This window comes from Amblyraja radiata, chromosome 17, assembly GCF_010909765.2.
Source record: "Amblyraja radiata isolate CabotCenter1 chromosome 17, sAmbRad1.1.pri, whole genome shotgun sequence".
Classification (NCBI taxonomy): domain Eukaryota; kingdom Metazoa; phylum Chordata; class Chondrichthyes; order Rajiformes; family Rajidae; genus Amblyraja; species Amblyraja radiata.
Window position 1 is genome coordinate 10,781,547 of NC_045972.1, and position 23,958 is coordinate 10,805,504.

The following is a 23,958-nucleotide window of genomic DNA, read 5'->3' on the forward strand; positions in this document are numbered from 1 at the left end:
CGCGGTCCCCTGCTATTTCCGGCAGATTATTTATGTCTTCCTTAGTGAAGACGGAACCAAAGTAGTTATTCAATTGGTCCGCCATATCCTTGTTCCCCATGATCAACTCACCTGTTTCTGACTGCAAGGGACCTACATTTGTTTTAACTAATCTCTTTCTTTTCACATATCTATAAAAACTTTTGCAGTCAGTTTTTATGTTCCCTGCCAGTTTTCTTTCATAATCTATTTTTCCTTTCCTAATTAAGCCCTTTGTCCTCCTCTGCTGGTCTCTGAATTTCTCCCAGTCCTCTGGTATGCTGCTTTTTCTGGCTAATTTGTACGCATCATCCTTCGCTTTGATTCTATCCCTGATTTCCCTTGTTATCCACGGATGCACTACCTTCCCTGATTTATTCTTTTGCCAAACTGGGATGAACAATTTTTGTAGTTCATCCATGCAGTCTTTAAATGTCTTCCATTGCATATCCACCGTCAACCCTTTTAGAATTAATTGCCAGTCAATCTTGGCCAATTCACGTCTCATACCCTCAAAGTTACCTTTCTTTAAGTTCAGAACCATTGTTTCTGAATTAACAATGTCACTCTCCATCCTAATGAAGAACTCAACCATATTATGGTCACTCTTGCCCAAGGGGGCACTGCGTACAAGACTGCTAACTAACCCTTCCTCATTACTCAATACCCAGTCTAAAATAGCCTGCTCTCTCGTTGGTTCCTCTACATGTTGATTTAGATAACTATACCGCATACATTCCAAGAAATCCTCTTCCTCAGCACCCCTGCCAATTTGATTCACCCAATCTATATGTAGATTGAAGTCACCCGTTATAACTGTTTTGCCTACAAACCCGCACTTCTTTGGAATATGGGAGGAAACCGGAGCACCCGGGGAAAACCCACGCGGTCACGGGGAGAACGTACAAACTCCCTACCGAGAGCACCCGTAGTCAGGATCAAACCCGGGTCTCTGGCGCTTTAAGGCAGTCAGGCTATCGCTGCTCCATCATGCTACTGGCCTGTTCTTAGTAATTAGCAGTGTAGACCCCCACACAGAAAACATTTAAAACTCTCAGCTATTTTTTTGCAGATGTTGTCAACATGGTGTTCTGATTTATTTGCTGAGGCAGCACTGGAGGTGACCAGCGACAGGGCTCCTTGCCTGCATTTGACCTCACATTACGGGACCTGAAGCTTGACATAACTTTGTAATGTAGTGAACTGTTAATGCTACAGTGCCACACTGCAAAAAGATGCTGGTGAGTTGGTGCACTGTGCATTCAGAATCAGAATATATAATTAAGCCACATAATGTAAATGGTAACATTTTAAAAAGTTATAAGAAAATGAACCTAAAGCTTCCTACAAACAATTGTTTTTAAATATATTATCCAATGAGGTATTTAAAAAGCATCTGGGACCTGTTGGTCAATAAACAGGATTGTAGAGTACTAATAGGAAAGAAGTGAGAGCAAATCTTTTTAGATGTGACAACAGCAACTGCTGGATATCATACTTAGGGAGGATGTCAAGAGTCGGTAGAGGATACATTAAGTGGTGTAGGGGATCAGGGAATTGATTTCAGCAGAGGGACTGAAGAAGCTGGAACTGTTCTCCTCAGAAGTTAAAAGATTAGAAACATAGAAACATAGAAAATAGGTGTAGTAGGCCATTTGACCCAGCACCGCCATTCAATGTGATCATGGCTGATCATCCAAAATCAGTACCCAGTTCCTGCTTTTTCCCCATATCCCTTGATTCCTTTAGCTCTAAGAGCTAAATCAAACTCTGCATCCACGATTTCTATGACCATCTCCTTGATTGAAGGTAATATTCAAAAAACACATTCAATATTCAAAATAAAGCAAAATATTTTCTAATAAGAGGAACTCTGGGGACCAAATGATGCAGATTTGAGATAACCGGGATCAAAGTGGTGGGCAGGGGTAGGGGATGATGAGAATGTTTTTATTCAATTCAATATGTAATGACCTATCTAAAAGGTTGTGGAGGTGGACTTTATGGTAAATTTAAAGAGGGCTATGGATAAATAGCAAATTTTTCCAGGGCTATGAGGGAAGAGCAGTTGACTGTGACTAATTAGAGAGCTCTCATAAAGAACCGTGCAGGTGCAATTAGCTGAATGGCTTCCTTCTGCAGTAAAACATTCTATGATTCCAAAAGGGCATGTCTAGTCTTTATTAGCTCACGGCCCTATTTTAAATATTATGATTCCTTCTATTTAGATCCCTCCCCCACCTCCACCCACCCCCGTGTGCTATTCTCCGTAGACAGTGTTACAATTTGCTTTCATTCGTTTTCCTAACTGCTCTTCAGGCATTGTGCTCCAAAAATATCCTTGTGTTGACCTGTGGTCCAATATTCCTCTATTGTCCTCACCCATGAATGAGGCCAAATGATATATTACCAGAGATATTTGTTTGAAGAAGAAAACTGCAGAAGGGTGCTGAGAAATATGTACAAAATACTCATTTTTAATAGGTAGCCCACCCTGCAGTTCCAGGCAACTGATTCCCTATTATTTTGCAATTGTATCCCTCCTACATTATCCAATTATTCTTGCATGTAGTATTGACAATCACATTTTACTGGAAAACAACAAATATTTTAAATATTAATTAGGTTTGACATTACTTAATATGACAACTTCTCAAACTGTTTAAATTGCACAGATAGCAAACTAAGAGTTCCTTTGGAATTATCTGAGATTTGCTCGTTACTGGTAAGGAATATGAAATCAATATTCTCCTTCATTAATAGATTGTGCAATTGAAGGGAGGTAACCTCTTCCATTGGTAGAGTGGATAGCAAATTAGCAATGTTTCCATATAAACAAAAAAGCAGGCCACATGCTGTTCTAAATATCTAATAAATGTACATATGTATGTGTTCACTCTCCATGAAATGAATTTAGAGACATCAGACTGTGAGAGGATATCTTTGTCTACTCATTCATACACAATGGCCATCTGCATTTTATGCATATGTAATAGATTATCTCATGCTTCTAAACACAAAATAAACTTTAAAAAAAATAAAACAATAATCAGATTTAAATATTTTGATTAATCAAGGTCTCAGATTCCCAAAGCTTGTGAATGTTCCAAAAATATGGCAAAGACTTTGTTTTTTTATTCAGTTTCTACTATTTGCAGTTTTTGCTATCCACATGCTTTCTGAAGCTGCAGTTATTTTTATTTGTCTCACCAGCTTCTAGCAGGAGGGCGCTGGTGTGTTGCTGCTTAAAGAAATCCATCCATTTTAGCTTGATGGAAATCGCTTCTGCCCACCTTTAATAGAGAATTATTCGTGTTTCTACCACCAACCCTACCCCCCACCAGAAAAACCCTCCACTCAGTTCGTGCTTTCACAAATCAGGAGTGAATACACCATGGAACTGATCTGAAGGCACTCACTTCTCCACGGGTCACTGTGCTGTATGGCTTTGCAGCTATTAAAAGTATGTAGATGGCAGACCAGTACTAGGGCTGCCAAACTCACTTCCAGTAATTAAGTAGAGGACAAGATACAGTAATATAGGCTGGCGGCTGAATGCTTGCTATTTAAATAATGGAAGATTCGTGTCCATATCAGAGTTGTGGGTGAAGTCAGTCGGACAAGGGAAGAAATGTACATGGAGAAATTCATCCAGTGCACGTACTAAAGGCAGTGGGAATAATTTAGACCCATATTAGTCCCTTGTGAATGCAAAAATTAAGCATCATTCAGACCGACTATGGTAATAATGCTGAAATTAGACTGCTTCAGAGATGTGTAAATTCCTCACTGCAACTTATGTATCTTTAATCACTGTCCTCCAAACTGCTGTTCAGATTACACTAGCACGCACTACATCTTTGTAAATTTTGAGAAAACAAAAATCATCAATAATTTGTACATAATTTAAACATGTCAAACTGCTCATAAATAAATAAATAGCAGCACTCTCATTTTAATATGTGTTAGTCACAATGCAAAGAAACACTGCATCTTGGTTTGTTTTGAATATTTTTACAACTTCCTACATTTTTCAATTCATGAGCAGATTCACTAAGGTTTGTGAAAGAAAATACCCCTGTGCAATCATGTTTTTGAACAAAATATTCACCAAGCTGATGACCTGATACTTTGCATTTTGTAGAGAACTTATAAATATCTTCAAAGGCATTATATGTTCCAGTCCAGATAAACCCTGCATCTTTTTAAGGATTAATCTCTCTTTTGAATTGGTGGCTTCAAGATGGTGATCTTTTTTTTCATTTAAAATCACAAAATGCTGAAGCCACCCAGAGTCTTAGCTGTGTGATTAAAAACATCACACTACCTGTAAATCTGCAATACTTTACTAAAGGTCAACTGAAAATGTGGGTTATGGATAAAGCAATCTCCTTGGAAAAAATGCTGAGGGAATATATACAGCTATCAAATGTTGTGAAATTGTCCCAAATTCAGAGTACTAATTAATTTTGGGACTTTACTTTCCACTTTTCTGTAATCTCCTCATATTCTTTAAAATAGATTTGTTGTTCATAAGCAATGAAATTAGAATTACAATCACATTTAAGTTGACAATATATTTCAAAAGCTTCCATTATAATTTCAGCAAAATGCTTTCTTTTAATTTTTTTCAGAAACATCTGAAATAATCCCACAAGCCCTGATCACATACATCTCATGATCTGATTAGCATTATATCTTTCGTATTCTACTGTTCAAAATGCATGCAGATAGAGTTTGCAACTGTTCACCCATTGGGTTCTGAATTCATATTTTTATTTGTAGGATGCATACACATTAACCACAGTGAGATTCTTTGGCAGTATTTAGGTTAAAAAAAAAAACACTTAAAAAAAAGGATTAATGTTCTAATATAAAATATATTAGAGAACTAGATCATGGAAGAATGTAGATGATATATAGCAGTGGTCACATGTGAGAACTGTACATTACTTAGAGCCCCATTATTGAGTGTTCGAGTACATTATTTTCTAATGTGCAAGGCAAAGGTGGAAATCAAACATAAAAATACATTTATTGCAAAAGCTCTTACATGTAAATTTTTCTGGAAGGAAAGTTAAGTGTATTTGATGTATTGGAATAAAACTATACTCATGTTTTAAGGGTGAAGATCCAAATATTTTCATCTTGGAATTAAAAGATGACAACAACAGAAAATTATTTGCTAATAGACAAGTTTTGAAAATATGAAAGACTGTGCTGATGATTTCTATGTTTTCAAATAATGTTGTGAAAAATGTTCCTCATAATGCACTACGGCACAAAAGATTGCCCAAGTAAATTGCATTAAAGGAAAATCGGTCAGGGTGAATTGTACACATATATTGGAGATAACGTGATATTCAAGCTAACAAAATGCAAAATGAGCATTGCCAGCTATCAATACTCCCTGCCTGTTTATTTTCCAATGTGGAGCATTCAGTCAAAACTAAAATAAAATATATAAATAAGAAAAAGTATTATGAAAAACTAACTGGGTAAAGTACAAATGAAAATAATTTACTAAGTAAGAACTTTGAAAAGAGTAGGTCTTCCTTACCAACAATTTGAAGGGGTTACATGACAAAATAATGGTTTAAAGCCCAGGACATTGTAACCATAACATTTACCCCATTTTCTGGCACTAAACACCCTTTAGGTAATTAAAGGGAGGAACTGTGAGCAACATTATATTTGTTGAGGATATCACATTGGAAGTAAGTACATATACACTGACAATATTCTCAGGGCTGACAAATGGGTTTATATACAGGTCCTCTGTCTTCTTGCAGGAAAAGCCTAAAACTATGGTCACCTCATGTGGATCTCGAACAGAACAACACAAAATTAACTGGGAGAAAGGACACTGCACTGGCGCTGCTTTAACGGCATCACGCAATGCACTTTCAGATTTGGTATTTGCGACTGTGCCTTGTCCAGGCAGGTAATCCTTGGCTTTTGAAAGGTTATAGAGTGGCCTGATTGAGGCTTTCAGGATTTTGAAAGATTTTGATAGTGCAGAAAGAGAACGCTTTTTTTCATCGCTAGTTAGCTCTAGGTCGTGGAAACAAATTCTAATTTAGAACCAGGCCGCACGTCTTTACACAAAAGGATGGTGGAAGTGTGATTCTGTCTTCAGTAATAGCAGTAATGCTTGTTCGATAGAGTTCGATCAGAGATCCATAGATTTTTGATAAACAAGGCTTAGATTAAGGTGTAGATATTCAGAAGCAAATCACTGCTTTATTAGGTAATACATGTTCCAGAGTGGAATACCATTTGTAAATCAAATCGCACCACTCCTGAAATTCATCTGTGGGCTTCTGATCACGATTCTGTTTGCTACAATTTCCACTTCGATTATACATGGAATTACATAATTTCCACTGAGCTGGTTTCAAGCATCTTGATCTTTTTGAAGCTGCATCTTCCATGCATGTGGAAATAATTAGATCACTTTCTTGAAATCTGCCTTATAGATTGTTGAATGGAAATATGTCTTTCAAGAAAGCATAAGAAGCTTCTGGACAGCACATTACTCATAGACAAAAATTTTTTGTGGCAGTTAACCTTCTGGCCAGTAGTGACACCCAGGAGGTTGACAATGAAGACCAGAATCAGGAGGGTATGACCGGTTCCGCTGTCCGGTCCCGGCACGCGCTCGCAGCTACCCGAGCTACTTCCCTCCCCGGCCACAATGTTTAGCGGCTCCACGCCCGGAGCGCTGCAGCAGCGGTGAGTGAGTGAGTTGCTGGCATGATCTCCGACCCCCTCCATCTCAACGCTCCTGCCCTCCCCGCAACTTTACCCCTGGCAGCCCAGCCAAGTTTACTACTTTGTGCAGCCTAGGCCGTGCTGACCTGGGCCAGACTCCCCTCACGCTGTGGAAAGGAACTCTTCCCCCCCCCCCCCAGGGGCGCTGTCCTTTTACAGCCGCTTCCCACCACACAGTTCCAGGGTCGAAGGTGTGGCAGGTTCCGCGGAGCAGTCGCAACGAGAGTGGCATTGCTCGGCCTAACCTTTGGCCTCCAAGATGCAGGTAAATCTTCGGGCCTTATTTTAGAGTAAAAAAGAGCGTCTTGGACACCGGAAAATACGGTATTTTGGTACTGAACAAGATTAGACCTGGAATTGGTGCTGGAGCCATCTGAAGTAAGGCTGGAAGTGGGAGCCAGGGGGTGGAGGTGAGATCTCCATTGGGAGATTTAATTGTGTGGGAACTGACTTGAAGCCCATATCCAAATGTCTTTAAACTTTGTAATGAAATCTAGCTCCACCACCTCTTCCCAGATATCCATCATAAAAAAGATAAAGAGTTATGGTTTCAGGCCATCTGAGCTAGGAACAATAGATTTAAGCTAGTTTTAAGTTGCTGAGAAGGCGGCGGGAAGAATGTGGAAGACAAAGGGATATCTGTGAGAGAGTAAGGCCAGGGTTGCCATGTGGAAAATAGACACAAAAACCTGGAGTAACTCAGTGGGACAGACGGCATCTCCGGAGAGAAGGAATGGGTGACGTTTTGGGTCGAGACCCTTCTTGAGACCATGTGGATGAATTGTTTTCTGCTTAAATGGGTTAATGGGGTCTGTTAAAAGTTGACATGGACAAAGAAGCATAATGCTAGTATGGACATTTCCAGCTGGTCAAGCTGTAATAATGGAGACAGAATACTGAGTCATTTTCACAGATGGATGATTTATAGTAGAGATAGCCTGTTCTTATGTAGACAGAGAAGTTACCTAGAGTTGGATAATTGAGTCTAAAAGGTTGCAACATGCCTAAATGGAAAATGAAGTGTCTTCCTCAAGATACAATTGGACCTTGATACAACTGGTGCCCATGGACAGAGAAGTTGAAATGGTAGAGGGATGGAGAATTAAGTGACAGGTAACATGAGTTTCAGGATAGATCCTGCTGGCTAAATGAAGGAACTTTGCAAATAAATCACCCAATATATTGATTTCACCAGCAGCAGAGTCCACATGGTGAACACCAAGACAGTCTGGATGAAGTGCAAGTGAATTGTCACTTCACCTGGAATAAATTGGCTTCCTATATCAGCAGCAAAATTATACATATGAAAACAAAACCAATAATGGTATTTCTGTCATAGAACACAGAACAGTACAGCACATGAATGGGCCCTTTGTCTCACAAAGTTTGTGCCGAACATGATGCCCAGTTAAACTGATCTTAGCTGCCTGTACATGATCCATATCCCTCTATTCCCTGTACTTCCATGAGCCGATCTTAAACACCATTATTGTATCTGCACCCACCCCCACCCTGGGAAATGCATTCCAGGCCACCACCACTCTCTGCATAAAAAAACTTGCCCCGCGCATTTCCATTGAACTTTCCCCCTCTCACCTTATAGCTATCTCTCATTTGTTGGACATTTCCACCCTGGGAGAAAGGTTCTGACTGTATACCCTATCTATGCCTCCCCAAATGTTATATTCTTCTATAAAGTCTCCCCTCAACCTCCCACTTTTCGGAGAAAACAATCCAAGTCTATCTAACCTCCCTGAAGATGAAACCATTTCATCCAGGCAGCATTCTGATAAACCTTCTCTGCACCCTCTCCAAAACTTTCTTGTAATGGGGCGACCAGAACTGCACTAACATTCCAAATGCAGCCTAATCAAAGTCCTATAGAGCTGCATCATGACTTCCTGACTCATACATTCTTACAATGCCCTGGCAAAGAAGGCATGGATAACATATGCCTTCTTTACCACTCGATCTACTTAGCAATAGAGTTGCAGCCTTTACAGCGCCTAGTTCTGTCCTGTCTATGAGTGCTTGTCTGTACGGAGTTTGCACATTCTCCCTGTGACCCTGTGGGTTTTTTCCGGGTGCTCCAGTTACCTCCCACATCCCAAAGTGCAGGTTTGTAGGTTAATTGGCTTCTGTAAGACCCCTAATCTATAGGATAGACCTAGTATACGGCGATCGCTGATCGACACGGACTCGGTGGGCTGAAAGGCCTGTTTCCACACTGTATCCCTAATCTCTATCCTTGATTTTAAACTAAATTAAACTTGGACTCCAAGATCCCACTGCTCATCACTGCTGTTAAGAGTCTTGCCATTAACTGTATACTGTCTCCTTACAAGCAAACTCCCAGTGCCACACCTCACACTTGCTCGGGTTAAACTCCATCTGCCATTTCTCCGCCCAATTCTGCAGCTGATCTACATCCCACTGTATCTTCTGACAGCATTTCTCACTGTCTGCAACTCTTCAAATTTTTGGTGTCGTCAGCAAACTTACTCATCTACATTTATGACTAGGTCATTTATATACTGTACATCACAAACAGCAGAGGTCCCAGTGCAGATCCCTGCAGAACTCCACTGGTCACAGACCTCCAGGCAGAATGTCTACCTTTCACCACAACCCTCTGTATTCTGTGATTAAGCCGGTTCTGAATTCATCCAACCAATTAATCGTGAATTCTGTACATCTTAATCTTCTGGTTTAGCCTACCATGAGGGACCTTATTAGAAATCTTACTAAAATCCACATATAGAACATCACCACCCTACCTTCATCAATCTCCTTTGTCACCTCCTCAAAAATCACAATCAAGTTAGTGAGACATGACCTGCAATGTACAAAGCCATGCTGACTATCCCTAATTAGTCAATTATCTTTCAATTGAGATTAAATCGTATCTTGAGCAATTCTCGCCAATAGTTTTCCTACTGCTGACATGAGGCTTACCAACCTATAGTTCCCTGGATTCTCTCTAATTCCTTTCTTAAACAATGGAACAACATTGGCCACTCTCCAGTCCTCAGATACCTCGTCTGTGGCTAGAGATAGAGATGAATCAAAGATCTTTGTCACTCTACTCAACAACGTACCTCGGTGACTGCCAATCACCCCCCCCCCCCCCCGGACACTCCACCCACAGGAAAAACACTATGTCTGTATATATGCTAATGTAAATATTTATTCAAATCATTTGCTATGTCGCTCTTCCAGGGAGATGCTAAATGCATTTCGTTGTCTCTGTACTGTACACTGACAATGACAATTAAAGTTGAATCTGAATCTGAATCTGAATCTTTGTCAAACCCACTGCAGTCTCCTCTCTTGTTTCTTGTAATAGTACTGTGCAGGAATTTGACTGGATCACACAAGTGTGAGGAGCTAGGGTCGGAGAGAAAATCCTCATCTCCCTAGATCTATCTCACCAAGCAATGATAGTCTCTGGTCTCTTAAGGTATTTGACAGTTTGCTCTTTCCAAGGATGAATGTATTCTGAGTGCTGCCAGGATACACTGCACCGAGCGTGAGAAATAATGTTTGATGATTAACCATGACTTACTTTCAGAGTGGAGTCCTTTTTTGTTGCCGACAATTCTAGCTTTAATAAGTGGAGCTCTTATGGACAATTATGTGTTTTAAAAGACATTTAGACAGATATATGAATAGGAAGGGCTTAGAAAGCTATGGATCAAATGCAGGCAAATAGAACTATCCAGTATGCCAGTTTGGGCAGCATAGGCAAAGTGAGCCGAAGAGCCTATTTGTGTGCTATATAGCTCCGTGACTCTATGTAAGCATTAATGGGTGCCTGCACTTGTGGGAAGAATTCTTGCAAATTAATGTAATCTCTTCTTTGCGGAATTCATGGCAGATAAAGTAATCCCTCTTTGAAAAAACGAGCCTGTTCAGATGCAATAGTGAGCAGCAAATTGGGATAACATGGATCAGCTGTGGCCAGTAAGAATAACCTTATGGGGAAGCAGTTGATAGTCAAGATCACCATGACCTTGAAGATACGGAGCATGATGAAAGGACATCTCTGAGAAGAAAAGAAGAAAATATGAGCTGGAGTAGGCCACTAGGCCCCACAAACCTATCCATCCATTCAGAATGATCATAGCTAATCTATGCTGGCCTCAATTCCCCTTCTGTACCAGTTCCTCATAACTCAAGTCCTTGATCTTTCAAATATTTATCAACCTCCACCTCAAAACTATATAATGATCTGGCATCAACCAGCCTTGGAGGAAGATCATTTACACCCTGAGATAAGGAATTTCAATATACCTCAACTTTAATTGGCTTGCCCCAATTTTTAAGGTATGTGACCTTATTTGTGACTTTCCCACAAGAAAACATCTAAAACATCTGAAGATCTTGTATGTTTGGGTATGGTCACCCCCCATTTTTCTGAACTCCAAACCCAAACTATCTTACGCTTGATACAACAAACCTCTCATTCAGGAACTAGCCGAGCAAATCTCCTTTGGACTGCCTCAATATGGGTGGATTTTAAAAGTGGTAAGTTGAAACCAAATCAGCCACATTCTTGCCATAAAGTCTGAAATGATGGCATCAGCTTTACAAGAAAAGACTGAAATGTTTATTTTCTATGCATGTTGAGCATATTTTGTAATGCGATTTTTCACAATAATTTGTACGTTAAACATCTTCTATGTGCTATTTACACATAAAAAGGGCACACAATGTCAATATAAGCAACAGAATATGGACAAATGTCTGAGATCACACAATTCCTAGATATTGCCTCTTTCCATTCTTTTTCTGGTAACAGTTATTTTTTATTTGGAAGCCAATCATTCTTAACGTCTAAATAACAGACAATTTAACATTTTGCCTGAAACTTTCTAGAATTGAGCTAATAGTTGTGAAGCTAACAAAAGCAATACAAAAGACTATGAAAACTGCACAATGCATCATATGCTCAAAATCTGGACAGCTCACCCATAACTCAGGAAGAAAACACTCTCAATTTGAACTTGTGTTCTACTTGATTTGCTACTGCACTACACTTTTATACATCAGACCACAAAGCATTTTACACAGACTACTGTCATGTAACTATCAAATGTGAGATTCTAATAAATATTTAATTATTAAGTATGCAATGTATTTTCAAAGATGGAAGCTAAATATTTAATAAAAGAATTAAAATTGAAAGCCTGTCTGCATTTTTGGATGTTATTTTGTGAGAGTATATTATATAATTAACGATTCTTCAAGGTATTTTTCCATCACCTTCATTTATGTTGATCTTTGTTGCACCTAATGTTTCTCACTATTTTACCACTCTTTTTCAAATCTGATTATTTGTTTGACATAAATATATAATCACAATGATAATATCAATTTTCAGGACCGTGTATAATATGCCACTTTGATGTGCAGTAGGTCCCTGGACTACAATAAAGAAGAAAACAATATTGAAGATGTAATGATAAAAGATTAATGTACAGATTCTATCATATTGCAAGTCAGAATGACATATGGTTGCTCTGTCATCCAGTCAAGCTCCATAACCCACTTCTTATTTACTCCTCCATCTTTTAAAATCACATCCGAAATTATGTACCTCTGAAACTATCCATGATTTTCAGTCTTGGGTTATTCTTCTCGAACATGCCAAAGTATAACTCCATTGCCCAGGCAAATTCCAAAGCATGCACACCGTCACACACACACACATATATATATATATATATATATATATATACTAGACCAAGGGGGATCCATTCGGTCCCGTCCCCTCAACGCGCGGGGGGGCAGCCTTCGGCATCACACACACACTAACTACTCCTCACACACACTAATCCCCCCTTGATATTATATTATAATTATTAATTCGCTCCTTTTACCCCATCCCCCACCCTATCCACTCATGCACAATCCCCAACTGCACAGAGGGGGGGGGGGGGGGGGGGGGTTAGAGATTGAGGCGTGGGACAGCATGGCATTACAGGGGAGAGCTGGTTCCCAAACGCAATACTCCACCACTCACCCATATGTCCCAATATTCACCACTCGCCTCTCCCCCCCCCTCTACCGCCCTCCTCTCCTCCCTGCCCCCCTCTCCTCTCCCCCCCCCTCTCTCTCTCCCCCCCCCCCCACTCCCCCTCTCTCCCCCCCCCCCACTCTCTCTTTCTCTGCCCCGGGGAGTGGGTAGAGAGGGAGGGGGAAGGGGTAGAGGCAGCACCTACCCAGGTCGTAGAGCAGAATCCTCCCGAGCTAGGCTGTGGCGGCATGGACCAGAGCAAGGCCCGGAGCAACCTGAGGACGGTGAAAGGCAGCGGAGGGCCGGCCAATTGTGGCTTCCGCGAGGGTAAGCCCAACCACCAGCGTGACAGACGATCGGGGTTGTCTCCTGTGACAGCCGCCGCGGCCACTTTTCCACTGCGCTTGTCTGCGCCCGTGCTGCGATAACGACCTCCGCCGCCATGTTATAGAACTTGAAGGAGCCCAGCAGAGGGCACTGCACGCCTTGAGCACATGTTCAACGGCTTCAATCCAGAGCCCTGGCAGGAATGGGGGCGAGGGCGGCTGGGCCACGTAACTCGCAGCTCGTGAAAAACAGTGGGGCTGCGCGTTGAAAATTCCGCGCAGCTTGACGCGAGGAGCAGAGGCATTACGATGTAATCCAGCTCACTTCAGCACGTTAGATTTTAAAAAGTTGTCAGATTGGTGAAATTGTTTTGTAAAAAAATGGGAAATAATAAATCTAATTTTTGGATGAGGGGATTTATGAGATCATGAGGCAAATCTCCACCGGAATATGTAAAAACTTCACCGTTACCGCGTCGGGTTTTCGACGAGATGTGAATCAAAGAAAAAGTGCAAGCAAGCAAGCAAACCCACAAGTAAACATCCAAGATGTTTTATAAATATATACACACACACACACACACACACACACACAGAATATATTAAAGCGCCAGAGACCTGGGTTCGATCCTGACTATGGGTGCTGTCTGTGTGCAATTTGCACGTTCTCCCTGTGACCGCATGGGCTTTCTCCGGGTGCTCTGGTTTCCTGCGACACTCCAAAGGCGTGCAGGTTTGTAGGTCAATTGGCTTCTGTGCATTATAAATTGTCCCTAGTGTGTAGCAAAGTGCTAGCGTATGGGGTGATCGCTGGTTGGTGTGGACTCTGTGGGCCGAAGGCCCTGCTTGCACACTTTATCTCTAAAGTAAAGCCTAATTATCTAACCATTGAATGTAAAATGAAGACTAATGTTGAAGTATACCCTTCTTACCCTTTCTATATTATTTTTGGCATTCTCATTTCAGATTTTGCAGCCTTTATCATGCAGCAGATGATATACAAGTCAAGAGGACCACAGGTATATATTCACCAAACCCCATAAATGTTTAAGGACCATTGGAGATGGTAAGCTCAAATAAGAGCTCGAAACGAATAAGCTTGTACCAACCACCTATCCAAAAACAAAACAAAACCCTTAGTCCCGAGTGCAGCCATGGCAGTTCGTATTTTATATGGAGTTCGTAGTATTCAATAGCCTGATGGTTGGTGGGAAGAAGTAGTTCCTAAACCTGGACGTTACAGTTTTCAGATTCCTGTACCTTCATCCCAATGACAGGAGTGAAATGAGTGTGGCCAGGGAAGCGTGGGTCCTTGATGATGCTGGCTTCCTTTTTTAGACAGCACGTCCTGTAGATCCCTTCGATGGTGGGCAGGTCAGTACCTGTAATGGACCGGGCAGTGTTCATCACTTTTTGCATTCTCCTTCCTTCTTGGGTGTTCGAGCACACAGCCTTGAGGTGCCTCTGTGCTGATGGTTATCAAGGAGGAAGTGTTGCTGCCAATTCAACTGATTGTATTCTGTTGATGGGGAAGTTGAGGATCCAGTTACAGAGGCATGCACAGAGACACAGTTCCCTGTGCTTGGTAACCAGTTTGGAGAGGTTGACGGTGTTGAATACCAACCTGTAGTCTATGAACAGCAGCCCGACATATGTGTTTTTATTGTCCAAGTTGTCCTGTGTCGAGTGGAGAGACATCTGGATGGCATCCCACATGGATCTATTGTAATGGCAGGCAAATTGTAGTGGGTCCAGGTTCTTGCTGAGGAAGGAGTTGATATGTGCCATAACCAAACTCTCAAACCACTTCATCACCACGGATATTAGTGCCACGGATCAGCAGTCATTAAGGCATGTCACCTTACTCTTCTTGGGCACCGGTATTGTTGATGCCCTTTTAAACCAGGTGGGAACTTCATACCTCACTAATGAGAGGTTGAAGATGTCCACAAAAACTCCAGCTAGCTGGTCGGCGCAGGATTTGAGAATGTGACCAGGTACACTATCAGGCCCAGACTCTTTCTGAGGGTTCAGCCTCATAAAGGATCTTCGACGTTGCCCTCGGTGACTGAGATTGCAATAACTTCAGAGGCTTTGGGAGCCAGAGATGTCACATCAGTGTTATCCCTACAGTAATACGTAATGATCTCATCCGGGAGTGCTGCCTCACTGTCGTTTGAGCTGCCACTTAATTTTGCTTTGTCGGAGGTGTTGGCGTGCAATCCCTGCCACAGCTGCCGAATTTCCATCTCAAAAGTTCATAAATCATAGGAGCAGAATTAGACCATTTGGCTCATCAAGTCTACTCCACTATTCAATCATGGCCGATCTATCTTTTCCTCACTACTCCCTGTAACCTTTGACACCCGTACTAATCAAGAATTATTAATCGCTACTTTAAAAATGCCCAGCCTCCACAGCTGTCTGTGGCAATGAATTCCAGTTTCACCACCATCTGGCTGAAGAAATTTCTCCTCACCATCTTTCTAAAGGTACTGTATCTCCTTTTATTCTGAAGCTGTGCCCTATGGTTCTAGACTATCCATAGAAACATAGAAAATAGGTGCAGGAGGAGACCATTCGGCACTTCGAGCCAGCACCGCCATTCATTGTGATCATGGCTGATCGTCCCCTATCAATAACCCGTGCCTGCCTTCTCCCATATCCCTTGACTCCACTAGCTGCTAGAGCTCTATCTAACTCTCTCTTAAATCCATCCAGTGACTTGGCCTCCACTGCCCTCTGTGGCAGGGAATTACATAAACTCACAACTCTCTGGGAGAAAATGTTTTTTCTCACCTCAGTCTTAAATGATCTCCCCTTTATTCTAAGACTGTGGCCCCTGGTTCTGGACTCGCCCAACATTGGGAACATTTTTCCTGCATCTAGCTTGTCCAGTCCTTTTATAATTTTATATGTTTCTATAAGATCCCCCCTCATCCTTCTAAACTCCAGTGAATACAAGCCTAGTCTTTTCAATCTTTCCTCATATGACAGTCCCGCCATCCCAGGGATCAATCTCATGAACCTACGCTGCACTGCCTCAATCACAAGGATGTCCTTCCTCAAATTAGGAGATCAAAACTGTACACAATACTCCAGATGTAGTCTCACCAGAGCCCTATACAACTGCAGAGAACCTCTTTACTCCTATACTGAAATCCTTGATTATAAAGGCCAACATTCCATTAGCTTTCTTCACTGCCTGCTGTACCTGTAAGCCAACTTTCAGTGACCGGTGTACAAGGAGGCCCAGGTTTCGCTGCACCTCCCCCTTATCTACCCTAACCCCATTGAGATAATAATCTGCCCCCTTGTTTTTGCTGCCAAAGTGGATAACCTCACATGTTATACTGCATCTGCCACGCATCTGCCCACTCACTCAACCTGTCCAGGTCACCCTGCAACCTCCTAACATCCTCTTCGCAGTTCACACTGCCACCCAGCTTTGTGTCATCCACAAACTTGCTAGAGTTGCTCCTAATTCCCTCTTCCAAATCATTAATATATATGGTAAACAGTTGCGGCCCCAACACCGAGCCTTTCGGCACCACTCGCCACTGCCTGCCATTCTAAAAAGGACCCGTTCACTCCTACTCTTTGCTTCCGGTCTGCCAACCAATTTTCTATCCATGTCAACACCCTACCCCCAATACCATGTGCTCTAATTTTAGTCACCATTCTCCCGTGCGGGACCTTATCAAAGGCTTTCTGAAAGTCTAGATACACTACATCCACTGGCACCCCTTCATCCATTTTACTTGTCACATCCTCAAAAAATTCCAGATTAGTCAAGCATGATTTCCCTTTCATAAATCCATGTTGACTTGGACTAATCCTTTTACTGCTATCCAAATGCCCCATTATTACCTCTTTAATAATTGACTCCAGCATCTTTCCCACCACCAAAGTCAGGCTAACTGGTCTGTAATTCCCCATTTTCTCTCTCGCTCCTTTCTTGAAAAGTGGGATAACATTAGCTATCCTCCAATCCACAGCTATCCTCCAATCCACTGATCCTGAATCTATTGAACATTGGAAAATGATCACCAATGCATCCACTATTTCTAGAGCCACCTCCCTGAGGACCCTGGGATGCAGACCATCAGGCCCAGGGGATTTATCATCCTTCAGTCCCATTAGCCTACCCAATACTATTTCTCGCCTAATGAACATTTCTTTCAGTTCCTCTACCCCCTTAGATCCTCTGTCCTCCAGTACATCTGGGAGATTGTTTGTGTCTTCCTTAGTGAAGACAGATCCGAAGTACCTATACAACTCTTCTGCCATTTCTTTGTTGCACATAATAATTTCACCCGTGTCTGCCTTCAAGGGACCCACATTTGACTTTGCTACTCTTTTTCCCTTAACATATCTAAAGAAGCTTTTCCTTCTTTATATTCCTGGCCAGCTTCCCTTCGTACTTCATCTTTTCAGCCCGTATTGCCCGTTTTGTTTCCTTCTGTTGTCCTATGAAAGTTTCCCAATCCTCTGGCTTCCGGCTACTCTTTGCTGTGTTATACATATTTTCTTTTAGTTTTATTCTATCCCTAACTTCTCTTGTCAGCCACGGTTGCCTCCTACTCCCCTTAGAATCTTTCTTCCTTTTAGGAATGAAATGATCCTGTGTCTTCCGGATTATGCCCAGAAATTCCTGGCATTGCTGTTCCACTGTTATTCCTGCTAGGACCCCTTTCCAGTCTACCTTGGCCAGCTCCCCTCTCATGCCTTTGTTCAACTGCATCACTGACACTTCCGATTTAACCTTCTCCTTCTCAAATTGCAGATTAAAACTAATCATATTATGATCACTACGTCCAAGCGGTTTTGACTGGACTGGAAGCAGAGTCTTTCAATATTTTTAAGGCAAGCGTAGATTGATACCACTAAGCAATAGGGTGAAAGGTTAGCAGGGATGCACAGGCATGCATTGTTGAGATTACAATAAGATCAGTCACAATTTTATTAAATGGTGTAGCAGGCTGATCAGACCGATCAGACCAAGTGGCCCGCTTCGAATCCATATGTTTGTGTAAAGAAAATGTGGACAAGAAATGCACTGGTCAGGTTGAAGAAAGGCTAAAAGCAAACAAAGCTGAAAATAGGAATGGGAGTGGTGGTTCTGATTATGAATGAAAGCGGGCAACAATGTTCAAACAAAGCTCACAAGTAGTGATGCAAGAGATGGTGAAAGCATACCGAATTTCAGTAAATAAAGATTTGGCTGATATGTTATATTTGTTGGAAAAGCACAAAAATGGTCAAATGTCACAGGGAACTGTTTATTTTATTACAAATACTTTTTACAGAATAAAAACCGCACATTATTCTCGAACTTACTACTACTTCAACACTGTTAAAATCAGGTACTTGTCGTGAAAAATTGAGGATTTCAACTTTGAGAGCAACAGCAATAGGTTCCAAAGCTAAATGGTTCATGATTTTAAGTCTTAATTGTATGTATTCTGATTGCAGCAAATGGGGCTCTCCATGGCAGTGCAATGCCCCATTCTGTCAAGTTTCTAACTTTGTCGCTTTAGGCAGAGAGTAGGAAATGTTTCACTGGAGGCAACAAGGAGAGTACAATGGGGGAACCTGCCTATTATCTGTGTTTAAGAGCGAGCTTGTGCTAGCTCAACAGCAGCATCAATGGATACCTGGGAGCAATTCATCCACTCACACTGCAAATAAATGTACTCTAGGAAGACTAGAGAATACAAGGAAGTAAATAGGAAAATTTAATATCCTCAAAAAAAAAATGTCTCTCACTAGGGCGATTCAGCAGCAAAGCAGCTGATTGCTTCACAGTTACATAGTTATTGGCTTCAGTTCTAGTAGAATATGATGAAAATGTACCTTGACTTCTTAAGACAGCGAAAAGATTGCCACTTTATTAACAGCTGAGAATTTGAGGATCTCAAAACCTTATGTAAGTGATAAAAATTTAACGTAGCAAAAATGTTTTTGCTGCATTTCCTTTGTGGCTAATACATTAACATCATCTATTATGTTTCAAAGATCACATCATTCGATTCCAACCAACCTCATATTTTGACTGCTGTTGTTGATAAACAGCTTCTCGAAGTTGGGTCTGTAAGCTTTGGATCATCTGCTCTTTGGTCACCATCTGGGATTTGACCTCTTCATATTCCATCAAAAGCTCACTGGAGTTTGTGCTGCAAAATAAAACAATGTTACAGAGAGGTGAAATTTGAATGCCTTTACAAGAATGTATTTGTTAAATGAGTACACGGCAGCACATGAAATCTTAATTTAATGGTTCTCATACGTTGTAGGAGCAGAATTAGGCCATTTGGCTCATCAAGTCTACGCAATCATTCAATCGTGGCGTATCTATCTTTCCATCTCAACCCCACTCTCCTGCCTTCCCCCATAACTCCTGACACCTGTACTAATCAAGAATCTATCAATTTCCACCTTAAAAATATCTATTGACTTGGCCTCCACAGCCTTCTGTGGCAATAATTTCCACATACTCACCGCCCTCTGGCTAAATAAATTCCTCCTAATTTCCTTTCTATAAGTATATGCTTTTATTCTGAAGCCTCTGGTCCTAGACTCGCCCACCAATGGAAACATCCTCTCCACATCCATTCTATCCAGGCCTTTCACTATTCGGTAAGTCTCACTGAGGTGCCCCCTCATCCTTACAAACTCAAGTGGTTCTGCTGTACCAGTTGTGGAGGTTACTCATTTTAAATGTTTCAACTCAAACAGCTACTTCAAATTATATTCCTAAACTAGAAGCAAATGATAAATCAGATCTTCAATACTCATACCATTGATGTCAAAATAATGCCCTAGGTTTTGCCAGTGAGTGCAAAAAGTCTGGGATTTCTGTACATGCATTCTCATATACGGCAGGCTCAGACTTACTGCATCAGTAGCTTGTATCTTTCAATCATGTCCATCACTGGATGTCCAGGGAGTTTATCCCAGGAGTCATCCAGCACTTGTAATGGGTAATCCACCCTCCGATCCTGGCACAAGATCGTCAAGGCCATTGATTTATGACATTGATGTACAAATAATGAAAGGCATGGATAGAGTGGATGTGGAGAGGACGTTTCCACTAGTGGGAATGTCTAGGACCAGAAGGCACAACCTTAGAATAAAAGGACGTACCTTTAGGAAGGAGATGAAGGAGAATTTATTTAGCCAGAGAGAGGTGTTCTATGGAATTCATTGCAACAAACGGCTGTGGAGGCCAAGTCTTTGGGTATTTTTAAAGCAGGGATTGATAGGTTCTTGATTAGTAAAGGTGACAAGGGTTATACAGAGAAGGCAGGAGATTGGGGTTAAGAGGGAAAGATAGATCAGCTACGATTGAATGGCAGAGTAGTCTCAATGGGCCAAATGGCTTAATTCGGCTCCTATGACATGAACTTACGATTTAATTGGTGATTCTAGAGTGTTGGGAAGATAGGTGAGGAAGTTATTTTTTATAGTAAACTAGGTGCAGTGTGTTTAATGTTTTTTAATTATTTTAAAGTATTTTCAGTGACTGGTGTATTCTAAATTCTTTAGAATTTAATTTTTTTGGTTCATTATTTAGTTTTAAAATGATTCTGAATATCACAAACCCTGACATCTTTGACAGTCAGCAATTAAGGGAGTAGAGCTTTTCTATATATATACATTCAAGGGAAGTGGCTTTGCAGGTTGAGCCAGCATTTAATTGCCCTTATGGAGGCAGTGGTGAGCTGCCTTCACGAACTGCTACGGTCCATGCATGAGTGTACCTACAATGCCGTTGTAAAGAGAGTTCCAGAGCTTTGACCCAGTAACAATGAAGGGATGGTGATATATTTGCAATTCAGGATGCTGTGTGGTTTGAAGGACAATTTCCAGATTGTGGTGTTTCCACACTGTGCCCCTGTCGTTATGACCGGTGGAGGTTGTGGATTTGGAAGTCTTAGTGAGTTGATGCAGTGCATGCTGTAGATGATACAAACTGCTGCTATGGTGCATCGGTGGTAGAATAGATAAATGGTCGTGGATGGAGTGCCTCATCCTACATGTTGTTGAATATCTCGCGTTTTGTTGAAAGTACATTAATGCAGGCAAGTGGAGAGTATACCATCACACTTGGAAATGTGTAGGAAGGAACTGTAGATGCTGGTTTAAACTGAAGATAGACACACAATGCTGGAGTAACTCATGCTTTGGGGCAGTATATGTAAATCTAAATGGATGGCCAGTGCAATCTATGACTATGAATGCTAAATCTATTGCAGTGAAATTTAGAAAACATTTTAACCACTTTCCATTAAAATATGAGATGTTCTTTCTTCCTATATAAAACAGAAATAGTTACAAACTTTTATATTCCCATTTGTGGATATTCATCTCTTGCTACAGCAAGTAATGAATAATAACTTTTATTGGGAAGAAATAATTCAATTAGTGCAACTACCACTGTAAATGACATGGTTTCTATAATATTTTATAACCAGTCATTCTAATAGAGGCCAAGCCTAACCTTTGTATTTAATTCAATGAAACTTTTCAGTTGCATCATTTTCTAAATCCATGACCCGATTGAACGACTACAAAATGTACCATGCACAACAGGTCAACCAAGCTGATGGAACAAATATTGTAAGACACCAAAGAGAGGCACAAAATGCTGGAGTAACTTAGCGGAACAAGCAGCATCTCTGGAGAGTAGGAATGGGTGACGTTTCAGGTCGAGACCCTTCTTCAGACTGTCAGGTGCGAGAGAGACATAGAGATATTGAAGGGTACATACAGTATCTCCATATCTCCTGTTGCACTTTGCCCTGCCTCTCAGTCTGAAGAAGGGTCTCTACTCAAAACATCACCCATTCCTTTTCTCCAGAGATGCTGTCTGTCCCCCTGAGTTACTCCAGCATTTTGTGTCCATCTTCAGAGTAAACCAGCTTCTGCAGTTTTTCTCCAGAAATATTGTAAGGCAGTTGTGTTTTAGACCCTATATAAGAAATAGAAGAAGAATCACTGCAGATCAAAAGCAACCGAGTGAAATCCTTTGAGATCTTTCAATCTGAAGCAAAATAATTCAATCGTCCATCACTAGTGTGCATATTGGTAAACTAACTACCATGAAATAGGAAAATCAATACTTGGAAATTATGAAGAAGAAAGAAATCTTGTTTCTATCGACTCAGCATCTATTGGATAGACAATTCAAAGCATGCTATACATTTTCTTCCTATAAACTGCTTTGATATCCTTTCAGCATTTGTTGTATTATTTTCATGCATACACTCATCTCATCTCCCTCCATGAGGATCTAAATATGCTTTGGACGAGCCTCATAAACAGAAGGTGATTGACCTGCCAGTAATTTCCATTTTTACCCCTGAAGTGTTCCCACCCCTCCACAGCTGTCAATATTGTCAAAATGCAAAAACATGTGGATTCCTTGAAAGCGTTGTTCCACAAAGAAATGTGCTCCAGTCATAACGACAGAAAATGTTTTCACTGTTAGACTAAAGTTAAGAAACGTTGCATCCCTTACCCCACGCTTGCTAATCTGTTAAATGAATACATTCTCCAATTCGACAACAGGTAAGACCTGGCATGAGATCAAAGAGGTGATTGCAAGGGTAATATTTACATTGTATCCAGCAAAGTAGTAAACTGATACATACTGAAAACAGTTTTAGTCTTATCGTTGGTCCAATTAGATCCATTATGCACTTCTGTGTAGGTTTTCAGAATATTGGCATTACTCCAACCTCCTGCAAAAACCTCTTGTTAAATAACATTGGAGAAACTCAGCGGGTGAGGCAGCATCTATGGAACGAAGGAATAGGTGACGTTTCCGGTTGAGACCCTTCTTCAGACAGATGTGGGGGTGGTGGGGGCGGGAAGAAGAAAGGAAGAGGCGGAGACAGTAGGCTGTGGGAGAGCTGGGAAGGGGAGGGGAAAGAGGGAGAAAGCAAGGACTACCTGAAATTGGAGAAGTCAATGTTCATACCGCTGGGGTGTAAACTACCCAATCGAAATACGAGGTGCTGCTCCGCCAATTTACGGTGGGACTCACTCTGGCCATGGAGGAGGTCCAGGACAGAAATGAATGAATGAATACGTTTTTTGACCAAGTATTCACATGCAAGGAATTTGCCTTGGTGCTCTGCCCGCAAGTGACAATGACATAGAGTGACAGTTAGGAATGACACGTAAAACATTAAACATTAATAATAAAACATTATTGATTAAACACATGAATTAAGTAAAATACCAGAGCAAAAGGATGCGACAGATTTTTGGTTATTGAGTAGAGCTACTACTCATGGAAAAAAAACTGTTTTTATGTCTGGCTGTGGCAGATTTGACGGTCCGGAGTCGCCTTCCAGAGGGAAGTGATTCAAAAAGTTTGTGGCCAGGGTGAGAGGGGTCAGAGATGATCTTGCCCGCTAACTTCCTGACCCTTGCAGTGCACAGTTCATCAATGGAGGGAAGGTTGCAGCCAATAACCTTCTTAGATGATCAGCCGATTCGCTGAAGCCACCGGATGTCGTGCTTGGTGGCTGAGCCAAACCAGACCATGAAGGAGAAGGTGAGGACAGATTCTACGATGGTCGTACAGAATTGGACCATCAGTGCCTGTGACAGATTGTGCTTCCTCAGCTGCCGCAGGAAGTACATCCTCTGTTGTGCCTTTTTGACTGTGGGATCGATGGTAGCCCCCCATTTAAGGTCCTTGGAGATGATGGTTCCCAGGAACTTAAAAGACTCCACAGATGTGACTGTGGTGTTGTTGATGGTGAGTGGGGAGAGGGGAGGGGGAGCTCTCCTAAAGTCTACTATTAA

The 23,958-nt window shown here is 41.4% G+C and overlaps 1 protein-coding gene across 3 annotated transcripts in view; it reads right to left on the reverse strand.

Annotated features, from left to right (window-relative positions):
* The window catches only part of pmfbp1 (polyamine modulated factor 1 binding protein 1), a 578,164-nt gene that overhangs the window by 433,986 nt on the left and 120,220 nt on the right, over window positions 1-23,958 (reverse strand). For all 3 annotated transcript variants that reach the window (XM_033035745.1, XM_033035744.1, XM_033035743.1), the window contains one exon: window positions 19,181-19,313. In XM_033035745.1, the coding sequence (XP_032891636.1) occupies window positions 19,181-19,313 (133 nt within the window). The remainder of the gene's footprint in view (window positions 1-19,180; window positions 19,314-23,958) is intronic.